The 12,642-nt window shown below is 43.8% G+C and overlaps 4 protein-coding genes across 4 annotated transcripts in view; all 4 read left to right on the top strand.

The window, feature by feature from the left end:
- LOC121071918 (UDP-glucuronosyltransferase 1A1-like) overlaps positions 1-12,642 on the top strand; it is a 30,161-nt gene that overhangs the window by 2,796 nt on the left and 14,723 nt on the right. The window lies entirely within an intron of this gene.
- Positions 1,221-3,561, top strand: LOC121071921 (UDP-glucuronosyltransferase 1A1-like). The gene has a single exon (XM_040560817.1). It carries the CDS (start codon positions 1,698-1,700, stop codon positions 2,589-2,591), a length of 894 nt encoding a protein of 297 aa, XP_040416751.1. The 5' UTR covers positions 1,221-1,697; the 3' UTR covers positions 2,592-3,561.
- Positions 7,747-9,045, top strand: LOC121071922 (UDP-glucuronosyltransferase 1A1-like). Its single transcript, XM_040560818.1, has one exon. The coding sequence runs from the start codon at positions 7,788-7,790 to the stop codon at positions 8,664-8,666; it is 879 nt and encodes a 292-aa protein (XP_040416752.1). The 5' UTR covers positions 7,747-7,787; the 3' UTR covers positions 8,667-9,045.
- Positions 9,135-11,468, top strand: LOC121071919 (UDP-glucuronosyltransferase 1A1-like). Its single transcript, XM_040560816.1, has one exon. It carries the CDS (start codon positions 9,879-9,881, stop codon positions 10,791-10,793), a length of 915 nt encoding a protein of 304 aa, XP_040416750.1. The 5' UTR covers positions 9,135-9,878; the 3' UTR covers positions 10,794-11,468.

Here is a 12,642-nt window from a genome sequence, read left to right as displayed (position 1 = left end):
GAGCTGCTATCATTCAGATCTTGCTTTGTCACAAAAGTGTCTTTCAAATTGCCACTCCCTCCCTGCATGGGCACTTTTATCGGGGTAGAGCTTTTTCCTATCTGTTCTGTCCATCCAGCTGTTTAATGGCTCCCTCAGGGACAAACCCAGGTGGACCCTCCGGGAAAGCAGGGAGACCAGCTCTGCCTGCAGGCCAGGCCATGTGGCAGTTCCAGCTTAAATTTAGGCTCTGCTCTAAAGACAGAGCTCACTCTTACCTTATCTTGCTCAGGGACTAAAGTTCACAGTGCAGCAAGAATAGTTATTACTGATTCTTCAGTGGTGCTGCCAGCCCTGATTTTTTTTTTTTTAATTTTTTTTTTTTTTTGTGGCTATGGCTGTGCATCACACAGTTGCATCTAACAGCAAAATTTAATCCTGCAGGTTGGCAAGTGTCTATAACTAATACTTGCTAACTGCTTAGAGTTTTAGTTCCTAGTCTTAGCTTTTCATCTGCAGTGAGAACACCACCACTTACCATTCACAGGCAGTTCTTGTCCTGAAACAAGAGGACTGTTATTGGCTACTCCTGTTCAGACTTTCCTGTATCTAATTGGATACAAGGGGAACTGAGTGGCTTTTCTTATAACTTCTGGAAGAAGAAAGTGTTTCAGAAAGGCACAGAGATGGGACAGGATGAGAATGAAGAAGTGTCATGCATGCCAGCACAGATTTAGTGGTTTGCCTTGGCTCATGCAAGTCTCTGCTGCAGCATTCGTTCTTGTAATACATTTGTACCTGGTGTTGCATCTGGACTCAGGGCTTAGCTCTGTGTAAATCACAGAGCATTCGCCTTAGGATTTGCACAGGTATTGTGTAGTATAGTGGCATAATTTTATAATTTATTTAAACATAAACCTGACAGACATTTCAGAACAACTGTAAGATGCTTATAAGAAAGCAGCAAGGAAGGAAGAGGAAGAGGAAGAGGAAGAGGAAGAGGAAAAGAAAAGAAAAGAAAAGAAAAGAAAAGAAAAGAAAAGAAAAGAAAAGAAAAGAAAAGAAAAGAAAAGAAAAGAAAAGAAAAGAAAAGAAAAGAAAAGAAAAGAAAAGAAAAGAAAAGAAAAGAAAAGAAAAGAGAAAAAAAAGGAGAAAGAGAACGGAAGAGAGAAAAGGAAAGCAAGCAAACAAGAAAGAAAAAGGAAAGAGGAAGAAAGGAAGAAAAGAAAGAAGGGAAGGAAGGAAGGAAGGAAGGAAGGAAGGAAGGAAGGAAGGAAGGAAGGAAGGAAGGAAGGAAGGAAGGAAGGAAGGAAAAAAAAGCATTTTAATATCAGCTACAGTTACTTCCATGTACCAGCACGATTCACAAGCATGGGATTTTGGTTTTGCAAAGTCTTTTTTTGTTGTTTGTTTGTTTTTGTTTGTTTGGTTGGTTGTTTTTTTTTTTGTTTTTCAATCTGACATGAATCATCACAGAGAAACAATCAGAAAGGACCCATCCCAAGGGATCCTCGGATTCCCAGCCCAGTTCTGCCCAACACAAGTTGATTATCACATTCCTTAAATGTCTCATCAGTACCATGAATGGTTGCTAGTGACTGGTTTTGCTGGAAAAACCAGATCATTAAGTGGGAATGTGAGAATCTGGCAGGGGGCTCTGGGTCTACTTAAGATCTTTCAGGTAAGGGCAGAGAAACAGAATTTGGATTTCTAGAAACATGGCTCTTGTAAGTAATCACAGTTACTTAGTTTCTGCAGGGGTTTGGGTTTTCCTGTCTCTGTTTTGCTTGGGCAATGGTGGAAAGCTGTTGGTTGTGCCTATGGATGGGAGTCACTGGCTCAGCATGCGCTCAGTGCTGGTGGCCCTTAGTCAGAAAGAGCACAAAATTGTCGTCATTGCACCAGAAGTCAACTTGAATGTGAAGGCATCTGAATACTACACTCTCAAAACATATCCAGTGCCTGTAACTAGGGAAGAACTGGGAGCAAGCATGCATTCGTTTGCTAATGATCTTTTTGAGAGAAGACCTCTTCTTCAAAGAATTACTGCACTTTATGAAAAAGTTCACGTCATCTCTGATCTCTACTTCTCCTCCTGTGCCAACTTACTGCACAATAAGGATCTGATGCAGTATCTTGAAGGGAGTAAATTTGATGCTGTTCTCACAGATCCTGTTGTACCATGTGGACAAATATTGGCTTTGCATCTCTCAATTCCATCTGTTTTCTTTTTACGAGGACTCCCCTGCAGTTTTGATTTGCAGGCTGCTCAGTGTCCAGATCCCCCATCTTATGTCCCGAGAACATTTACAGACAACTCAGACCACATGACATTTATCCAGCGTGTGGAAAACTTAGTTCTCAAGGCATCAGAATCCTTTCTTTGTAATTCTGCCTATTTGCCATTTGAACTTCTGGCCTCGGATTTTCTCCAAAGACAAGTAACAATGACGGATCTTTTAAGCCATGGATCCATTTGGCTTAAAAGAATGGATTTTGTTTTTGAATATCCCATGCCACTGATGCCCAATATAGTTTTTATTGGAGGTATAAATTGTGGAAAGAAAAAGACATTACCTCAGGTCAGTGATTTCCTTGATAAAATATATTAAGCTTTGAATGGAAAATGCTGTTTGCAATAATCACCTTACTATATGCTGTGTCTGTACGTAATTGTATACAAGTATGTGGTGTTTAGATTTGCAGTAAGGTGCATTGTAAAGAAAATATGTGAAAAACTGTGTTAATTTTAATTCTCTCCCACTATTGCAGGTACTCTAGTGGTATCTAAGCAGTTTTGCTTATACAATTGTTTTTTTTTTGGACTAGGTGGAAAAAGTTGTGGTTTATCACTGCTGTCTTGCTAACGAGGCACACATCTAGGCAGGTCTGCTGCTCATCTTTGCTAGGTATTATTACCTCAAACTGTTTTACTGATTCTTTTCAAAACAATTATTTTTTTCTCAGTTAATACAACCATCCTTCCAGAATTTAGAAATAATGTGTCATAAAGTGTCAATTGGCAGGTAACATTCTGATTGTTCTTTCAGTCTAGGGTTATGCTTGCAAAGCATGGATGCCTTATGCAATTTTCTGCAAATCTATTGGAGGGTTTTGCAGCTGCTAGCCAGCACCAAGCCATGTACAACAGCTTGCATTACCTACTGAAAAGCTTCCCTAAAAAGAGTTTATCTAGAGCTGAAGTAGATTGCTAAATGCGCATTTAAAAAAAAAAATAAATCTGGTATACTCTATCAATCTCAGTAGTAAATTATAGTATTGTCTACAATATTTCTGTTTCATCATTTTTATAACCGGGGCTGACTGTCTATGCATGAAGGAAACAACTTTCCTTTCACAGCCCTGGGGTATGCTCTTCCCAGGCAGAACCAGAAAGGTATTCATGAGTTGCTAATCCAGTTTTAAGTATATCTGCCAAAAACATGGCCTTATCTTTACCCCTTCCAGCCCTACTTCATCCTTCCAAACACAGACATTTCAGAAAAATAGCCAACATGGGTTCACAAGGGCTAGGTCCTGTTTAACAAATTTGATTTCCTTTTATGATAAGATCACCCATCTAATCGATCAAGGGAAGCCAGCTGATGTAATCTTTTTGGATTTCAGTAAAGCTTTCGATACAGTTTCCCGTAGGATCCTACTGGACAAAATGTCCAGCATACACCTAGATAAAAAAATCATACGATGGGTGAACAATTGGCTGATGGGTAGGGCTCAAAGGGTTATGGTAAATAGGATTACATCAGGCTGTCGGCCAATCCCTCAGGGCTCCATTTTAGGGCCAGTTATTTTCAATGTTTTCATAAGCAATTTGGATATGGGACTAGAAGGTATTTTGATGATGTTTAAGGTTTGATGGTAACTTTGCTGATGACACTAAACTTGGAGGAGTTGTTGACTCTGTTGAGGGTGGAAAGGCCTTGCAGAGAGATCTGGACAGATTGGAGTGCTGGGCAATCATCAACCGTATGAAGTTTAACAAGAGCAAGTGCCGGGTCCTGCACCTGGGACGGGGCAACCCTGGCTATACGTACAGAGTGGGTGATGAGACGCTGGAGAGCAGCCCCACAGAGAGGGATCTGGGGGTTGTGGTTGACAGCAAGCTGAATATGAGCCAGCAGTGTGCCCTGGCAGCCAGGAGGGCCAACCGTATCCTGGGGTGCATCAAGCACGGCATTGCTAGTCGGTTGAGGGAAGGGATTATCCTGCTCTACTCTGCGCTGGTGTGGCCTCACCTCGAGTACTGTGTGCAGTTCTGGGCACCACAGTACAAAAAGGACGTGAAACTGTTGGAGAGTGTCCAGAGGAGGGCTACAAAGATGGTGAAGGGCCTAGAGGGGAAGATGTACGAGGAGCGGCTGAGGTCACTTGGTCTGTTCTGCCTGCAAAAGAGGAGGCTGAGGGGAGACCTCATTGCAGCCTACAGCTTCCTCACAAGGGGGAGCAGTGGGGCAGGCGCCCATCTATTCTCTTTAGTGACCAGCGATAGGACCCAAGGGAATAGTGTCAAGCTGCAACAGAACATGCATAGAACATGATTTGGATTGACAGGAACAGAGGAATTTTCTTATACAGAAAATTATTTTTAAGAAAACTGCTGATATGTTTATCAGCATTTTTTAGCAGGTCTCTTGTTGAATGATCCCTTATTTCCTTAAATCCCAATGTTCATCCAAAACAAACGGGTGGGTGTCATCCTGTATAGCTGCAGCCCTGATAAGTGCCTGAGAGATTCGATGAACTTTAACACCTCTAATTTGTGTTTGCCAAACCAGTGATTATACATTTACCAAACAGTAAATAAGTCTAAAGATCATCAGGAAAAAGCACAGCACATTTACCTTAAAAGCATTGAGGTTGTGGTACTCTGTGTGCAGCACGCACCCGGTTTCTGCAGGAATGGCCCCGGTGCCTGCTTCTCATCTGCAAGTCACAGTGACACTGTTTTTGCTCCTGTCCGTGCTCGGTCTGGCTGCTGGTGGGAAACTGCTGGTGGTACCCGTAGATGGGAGTCATTGGCTCAGCATGCGGGAAGTGTTGGACAGCCTCAAGGAGAAAGGGCATGAAGTAGTCGTCGTTGCACCAGAAGTCAATTTACACATAAAGCCAGCAAAGAGTTTTGTCATGAAAATGTACCCAGTCCCTTTCACGCAGGAAGAGCTGGATAGAGATTTCCATGCATTTACACAGGATACATTTGAAGAAGGATCCTTCCTGGAAAGATTTGTTAGAATTTATCAACGGTTTGAAAAAACCTCTGCCTTGTTCCTGTCTACCTGTGAACACTTACTGTACAACAAAGAACTTATGAGATATCTTGAGGAGAGTAAGTTTGATGTTGTCTTTACGGACCCTGTAATACCTTGCGGGCAGATACTGGCTGAGCATCTTTCAGTCCCTTCTGTCTATTTTTTGCGAGGAATTCCATGTGGCTTAGATTTTGAAGCCACTCAGTGTCCCAGTCCCCCTTCTTATGTCCCCAGGGTGTTTACAGAACACACAGACCATATGAACTTCCTCCAGCGTGTGAAGAATCTAGTCTTTGAAATCCCCAATCTTTTTCTCTGCAATTTTTTTTTTCAACCGTATTCCAAACTGGCTTCTGAGTTCCTTCAGCGAGATGTGACTGTGTTAGATCTCTTGAGCAAGGCTTCTATATGGCTTCTGAGGTTAGACTTTGTGTTAGATTATCCAAGACCGCTGATGCCCAACATAGTTTTAATTGGCGGAGTGAATTGTGCTCACAAGGAGCTACCTCAGGTAGGTCGTGCTCTATTCTTACTTCTTGTTCTGATTGACTTCTGTGTTCATAAGAGTGTAGTTTTGTGTAGCAGATAGATATTAAGTTCTCATTTAGGGAGAGTTAGGCAAACCCTGGTGAAAGAAATGCTATTTCTGTCATTTCTTCCTTGCTTTCTGTTTCTTTGTGTGTGTGTAGTCAGCTACATCTTTTGGTGTCCCAGGTATGCTCAACTGAGCGGCAGTAAGTGGTTTCCAAGGGATTTTCTTTCCCTACACAAGAAGTTACTCTTCTAGTTGGCTGAGGAGAGGCAACCTTGCTTTTGTGTATGCCAATCAAGTGCTGCTCCTTATTGAAGGCTTCAGCTGTGGCTAGAAAGAAAATGTATCTTAGGCATCTTCACCTGTACAATGCCTGCTGGATTTATTACAGATGACTTTTTCATTATGTATCTTCAGTTCAGTTTTGCAGGGTGTTGAGTAACTTGGTTCTCTCATGTTCTCATAGTGAGTGATGGAAGAGCAGAGGCAAGTCTGTAGGTCTGTCAAAGCCTCGCAGTCAGGTATAATCCATACAGCTTGGCACCTGTTTGGAGCAGGGTCTGGTATTTACTGAGAAATGCATGTCAGGCTTCTGCCCTGGGGTACCCCTGCTGCCTTTCCACTTCCTCTGTTGTCAATGGATTTGTCTGCTTTACACAAGGGTATTTCCAAAGCCTGGATGAACAGGAATATCACAGGCTCTGACCTCTCAGGCTAAGAAGCACCGTCTGTATTTACAGGTAGACCTCGGAAGGTTTTGCCTTGTTGGTGACCATGTGAGATCTGAGGTACAATCCATGTTGCTGAGCCTGAAGAGACTATGGTGGCTCGTTGGATCCTAGTCAAAGGCAAGATTGCTGCCAAAGGTTTTTGCTGTGATTTTCACCTTGATGTTCTTTCAGAGCTGCTAGATATTGAAGAGAAATGCTATGTTCTTATAGTGAAGGTCTCTGATGGGACTATCCAAAAGGGTTGCCAGTGTTTGTGGGAAGTAGGGCAAGGTGCTGGATTTGTGTGATGAGCACCTCCGATGGGCCATCCCAAAAAAACCCTGATGTGTCTGTGCAGGCTGAAAAACACAGTCCTAATGAGTGGCAGAAAGGAGCAGGTCTGCTCCTACTCATTTCAGTGCATGACTGGCACTGAGGGGATGGATGTAGCCCCTCTGGTCATGGTGACCTTTCAAATGTGGTATATGCTTTGGGTGCTTCATGTAGTTCAATGCACACATTTCTTACAGGAGAGCCTTTTCTGTCCCTCTCTGGGAGAGCCTGGAGAGCTATGCTATTCCTTTTAGTGCCCTGGCTTTCTCTTCGATCGTATTGTGTAGGACTTGTGTTCCTTGAGTTGAAGCCAACAAGCCCGAATGGCAATTCCACCCATCTCCAAGTGGCAGAGGATATGTGGCATCCTACAGACATCGTCCTGCAGACAAACCTGAGGTCGTGGTTCATTCTTCACCCATCTCCTCATGCTAGAAAGCATACTGACCAGCTCTTGAACACCCAGTATTGAGTCATAGGCCTGTCAGAGGCAAGTGTTCAAAGAGAGAGGTCTTGCCCAGGGGAAAACCTGTTAGGCTGACTGGTGATGTAGAGGTGGCAGAACTCTTGTGCATGCAAAAGTTTCAGCCAGAGCAAGGCTATCAGTGCCACCCAGAACCACCTCCTTCCAGGGTCACACTTTATAGTTCCTCCTCTGGAAAGAGATGGGGCATTGCCGGTGGGTCCAACTACATCATCCACCCTCAAACTCAGATGAACTCTAGTGCGGGTTATCTTGCCTTTTATCAAAACAACGATTATACATTTACCACACAGCAAATACTGCTAAGGATCAAAAGTTAAGGTGTAGCAGAGATTACTTAAAAGCATGAAGCTGGTGCTATTGCTTCAGTGCTGCCTTCAGACTCCCTTCTGGGCAGCATGCACCGAGTTTCTGCAGGAATGGCCCCGGTGCCTGCTTCTCATCTGCAAGTCGCAGTGACGCTGGTTCTGCTCCTGTCCATGCTCAGTTTGGCTGCTGGTGGGAAAGTGCTGGCAGTGCCAGTAGGTGGGAGTCATTGGCTCAGCATGCGGGAAGCGTTGGAGGGTCTCAAGGAGAAAGGGCATGAAATAGTCGTTGTTGCACCTGAAATCAATTTCAACATAAAACCAACAGAGAATTTTACTATGAAAATGTACCCAGTCCCTTTCACACAGGAAGAGATGGATAAGGACTTCCACGCATTTTTAAAAGGAGGGTTTGAAGAAGGATCCTTTCTGGAAAGATTTATTAGAACATACCAAAGGATGAAAAGACTCTCTGACTTTGCATTCATCAGCTGTGAATACTTAGTGTACAACAAAGAACTTATGAGATATCTCGAGGAGACTAAGTTTGATGTTGTCTTTACGGACCCTGTAATACCATGTGGGCAGATACTGGCTGAGCATCTTTCAGTCCCTTCTGTCTATTTTTTGCGAGGAATTCCATGTGGCATAGATTTTGAAGCCACTCAGTGTCCCAATCCCCCTTCTTATGTCCCCAGGGTGTTTACAGAACACACAGACCATATGAACTTCCTCCAGCGTGTGAAGAATCTAGTCTTTGATGTCCAAAATTTTTTCCTCTGTGATTTTATGTATCAGCCGTACACCAAACTGGCTTCTGAATTCCTTCAGCGAGATGTGACTGTGTTAGATCTCTTACGCAAGGGTTCCATATGGCTTCTGCGATTAGACTTTGTGTTAGATTATCCAAGACCGCTGATGCCCAACATAGTTTTAATTGGCGGAGTGAATTGTGCTCACAAGGAGCTACCTCAGGTAGGTCATGCTCTATTCTTACTTCTTGTTCTGATTGACTTCTGTGTTCATAAGAGTGTAGTTTTGTGTAGCAGATAGATATGATAGATATTAAGTTCTCATTTAGGGAGAGTTAGGCAAACCCTGGTGAAAGAAATGCTATTTCTGTCATTTCTTCCTTGCTTTTTTTTTTTTTTTTTGGTGTGTATGTGTGTGTGTGTGTGTAGTCAGCTACATCTTTTGGTGTCCCAGGTATGCTCAACTGAGCGGCAGTAAGTGGTTTCCAAGGGATTTTCTTTCCCTACACAAGAAGTTACTCTTCTAGTTGGCTGAGGAGAGGCAACCTTGCTTTTGTGTATGCCAATCAAGTGCTGCTCCTTATTGAAGGCTTCAGCTGTGGCTAGAAAGAAAATGTATCTTAGGCATCTTCACCTGTACAATGCCTGCTGGATTTATGACAGATGACTTTTTCATTATATATCTTCAGTTCAGTTTTGCAGGGTATTGAGTAACTTATTTCTCTCATGTTCTCATAGTGAGCGATGGAAGAGCAGAGGCAAGTCTGTAGGTCTGTCAAAGCCTCGCAGTCAGGTATAATCCATACAGCTTGGCACCTGTTTGGAGCAGGGTCTGGTATTTACTGAGAAATGCATGTCAGGCTTCTGCCCTGGGGTACCCCTGCTGCCTTTCCACTTCCTCTGTTGTCAATGGATTTGTCTGCTTTACACAAGGGTATTTCCAAAGCCTGGATGAACAGGAATATCACAGGCTCTGACCTCTCAGGCTAAGAAGCACCGTCTGTATTTACAGGTAGACCTCGGAAGGTTTTGCCTTGTTGGTGACCATGTGAGATCTGAGGTACAATCCATGTTGCTGAGCCTGCTATGCTATGCTCTTCTAGCAAAGGTCTGTGATGGGGTATTGTATGTACCACCCAATGGTATTGTCACTGTTTGAGGAAAGTAAGTCAAGATACTTCAGTCAGAGCAAGCCTATCAGAAGCACAGTCCTACCCAGAACCACGCCTGCTGCCTTCTGTGATCAGACTCTGCTGTTCCTCCAGTAGTAAATGTTTCAGCTTATCTGCTGCATCCACCACATTTGCACCCGCCTGTGTACATTTCTGAACTCTAGTGCTTGTTATCTGGCCTTTTATGAAATCAAGGATTATACATTTACCATACAGTAAATATTTTTACGGATCAAAATTACAGTGTAGCACAGATTGCTTAAAAGTGCAGAGCTGATGCTATTGCTTCATTGCTGCCTGCAGACTTCTTTCTGGGCAGCACACACCAGGTTTCTGCAGGAATGGCCCTGGTGCCTGCTTCTCATCCGCAAGTCACAGTGACGCTGGTTCTGCTCCTGTCCGTGCTCAGTCTGGCTGCTGGTGGGAAACTGCTGGTGGTGCCCGTAGATGGGAGTCATTGGCTCAGCATGCGGGAAGTGTTGGACGGTCTCAGTGAGAAAGGGCACGAAATAGTCGTCGTTGCACCAGAAGTCAATTTACACATAAAGCCAACAAAGAATTTTGTCATGAAAATGTACCCAGTCCCTTTCGCGCAGGAAGAGATGGATGAGAATTTCCATGCATTTTCACAGGAAGCATTTGAAGAAGGATCCTTCCTGGAAAGACTTGTTAGAATATTTCAACGATCTAAAAAAACCTCTGCCTTGTTCCTGTCTACATGTGAATATTTACTGTACAACAAAGAACTTATCAAATATCTTGAGGAGAGTAAGTTTGATGCTCTCTTTACAGATCCAATGCTTCCCTGTGGGCAGATACTGGCTGAGCATCTTTCAGTCCCTTCTGTGTTTCTTTTACAGCAAATACCGTGTGGTTTAGATTTTGAAGCCACTCTGTGTCCTAGACCACATTCTTATGTCCCTAGGATATTCAGTGGCAATACAGACCGCATGAACTTTCTCCAGCGTGTGAAGAATGTATTTTTTGACATTCCAAATTATCTCCTCTGCTATTTTATGTTTCAACCGTACTCTAAACTGGCTTCTGAGTTCCTTCAGCGGGATGTGACTGTGTTAGATCTCTTACGCAAGGCATCTATTTGGCTTATGCGATTAGACTTTGTATTCCATTATCCAAGGCCATTGATGCCAAACATGGTCATTATCGGAGGAATAACATGCACTCACAGGAAGCTAACTCAGGTGGGTCACGCTCTATTTTTTGTTGTTCTTCTCATAAGCTACTGTTCTCATTAGAGAACTATGTATCACAGATTGTGTTAGAAAGGTCTTTTTTACTGCCTAAATATCTTCAATCTGCTTTTCATTTACCAAGAAGCGTGAGTACTTGTTTCAGTGAAGACACTTGAGTATCACGGTATAAAATAGTGTTTTGAACAGACATAGCTCTTCTGACATCCGCATAGAGTTGTGGGGGGTCTGAATCTATCAATTTCGCTCAAAACCACCCTCAAAACATGTGCCACCAATTGAAGAATTCAACTTCTTTCTAGATCTAGGTGTAAGAAAAGATGTTGGGAAGGGCATAAGATGTTTTGATATCTGTGAGAGCACTGTTAATGGTTACATGTGAATCTCCTAGTTTGTTCTTTCACATTTATCTTTAATTAGAGCATGAATCTGTGCTTTTGATCCTTCTCTCACTGTCTGCTGGATAAAGAAGAACCAGTAGCCTGTGGTAGGTTCTTCTCCTGACTTTCTGCAGCAGCAAGAACCTGTGGTAATGTTTGTTTTGTGAATCTCATCCTCACTGATCTTATGGACACTGATTCTCATGCTGTGTTTCTGCTTTGTGTCAATTACCCTTATGCATAAAGCTACTTTTAAGGTTCTAATCTGCAAGTTCTCTTCTGGGATTTAACTCCATTACTGGGTTTACACCACCTTGACAGAACCTGCTAGGTCTCAGCTGTGGCATCCTTGGTAGCTTTTATAATGCATTTTTACCTGCTTGAGCTCATGAGTGGATGAGCCTTAGCAAACATCTTGTTTACAACTAGTAACTTTTCACAGTGAAGTGCCCTCCAAAAGAAATTAGTTTCTACTGCTTTATGGCAGATCTTGTTTTTCACAAGGATGGATGAGGTGTATTTTTTCTCTCAGCCTTGGGTCCCATTTGCACCAGGACTCCTTCTTTTCCAGTGTTCCCCCATGACAGACAAGCCTGTTACAAAACCCAGTGGATCATAGAATCATAGAACCATAGAATACCCTGAGTTGAAAGGGTCCCAAAAGGATCATCAAGTCCAACGCCTGGCTCCGCACAGGACCACCCAAAATCACACCACGTGTCTGAAAGCATTGTCCAAATGCTTCCTGACCTCTGTCAGTGTCGGTGCCATGACCACTGCCCTGGGCAGCCTGTTCAGTGCCCAACCACCTCTGGGTGCAGAACCTTTCCCTAACACCCAGCCTGACCCTCCCCTGTCCCAGCTCCATGCCGTTCCCTCGGATCCTGTTGCTGTCGCCAGAGAGCAGAGCTCAGCGCCTGCCCCTCTGCTCCCCTCATGAGGGAGCTGCAGGCCGCCATGAGGCCTCCCCTCAGCCTGCTCTGCTCTGGGCATAACAAACCAAGGGACCTCAGCTGCTCCTCATATGTCTTGCCCTCTAGACCATTCCCCATCTTTGTATCCCTCACTTGGACACACTCTAATAGTTTTATGTCCTTCTTATATGGTGGCACTCAAAACCACACACAGTACTTGAGGTTAGGCAGCAGCAGTGCAGAGCAGAGCAGGACAATCCCTTCCCTCAACCAGCTAGCACTGCCATGCTTGGTGCACCCCAGGGTACAGCTGGTCCTTTTGGCTCCCGGGGCATGCTGTTGACTCACATTCAGCTTACCATTGACCAGAATCCCCAGATCCCTTTCTGTGGGGCTGCTCTCCAGCCTCTCATCCCCTGGTCTATACATACAGCCAGGGTTGCCCTGTCCCAGGTCAGAATATGGCATTTGCTGTTGTTAAATTTCATGTGGCTGGTGATTGCCCAGCTCTCTAATTTGTCAAGATCTCTGTGCAAGGCCTCTCCACCCTCAAGGGAGACAACAGCTCCTCTTAATTTAATGTCATCTGCAAACTTTGTA

Source organism: Cygnus olor, chromosome 6 (assembly GCF_009769625.2).
Source record: "Cygnus olor isolate bCygOlo1 chromosome 6, bCygOlo1.pri.v2, whole genome shotgun sequence".
Classification (NCBI taxonomy): Eukaryota; Metazoa; Chordata; class Aves; order Anseriformes; family Anatidae; genus Cygnus; species Cygnus olor.
Note: the sequence above shows the minus strand (reverse complement) of the source record. Positions and strands in the feature narration are given on the sequence as shown.

Coding starts and splice junctions, on each gene's coding strand:
- LOC121071921 (XM_040560817.1), top strand. CDS start 1,698: ATGGCTCTTGTAAGTAATCACAGTTACTTAGTTTCTGCAGGGGTTTGG.
- LOC121071922 (XM_040560818.1), top strand. CDS start 7,788: ATGCTCAGTTTGGCTGCTGGTGGGAAAGTGCTGGCAGTGCCAGTAGGT.
- LOC121071919 (XM_040560816.1), top strand. CDS start 9,879: ATGGCCCTGGTGCCTGCTTCTCATCCGCAAGTCACAGTGACGCTGGTT.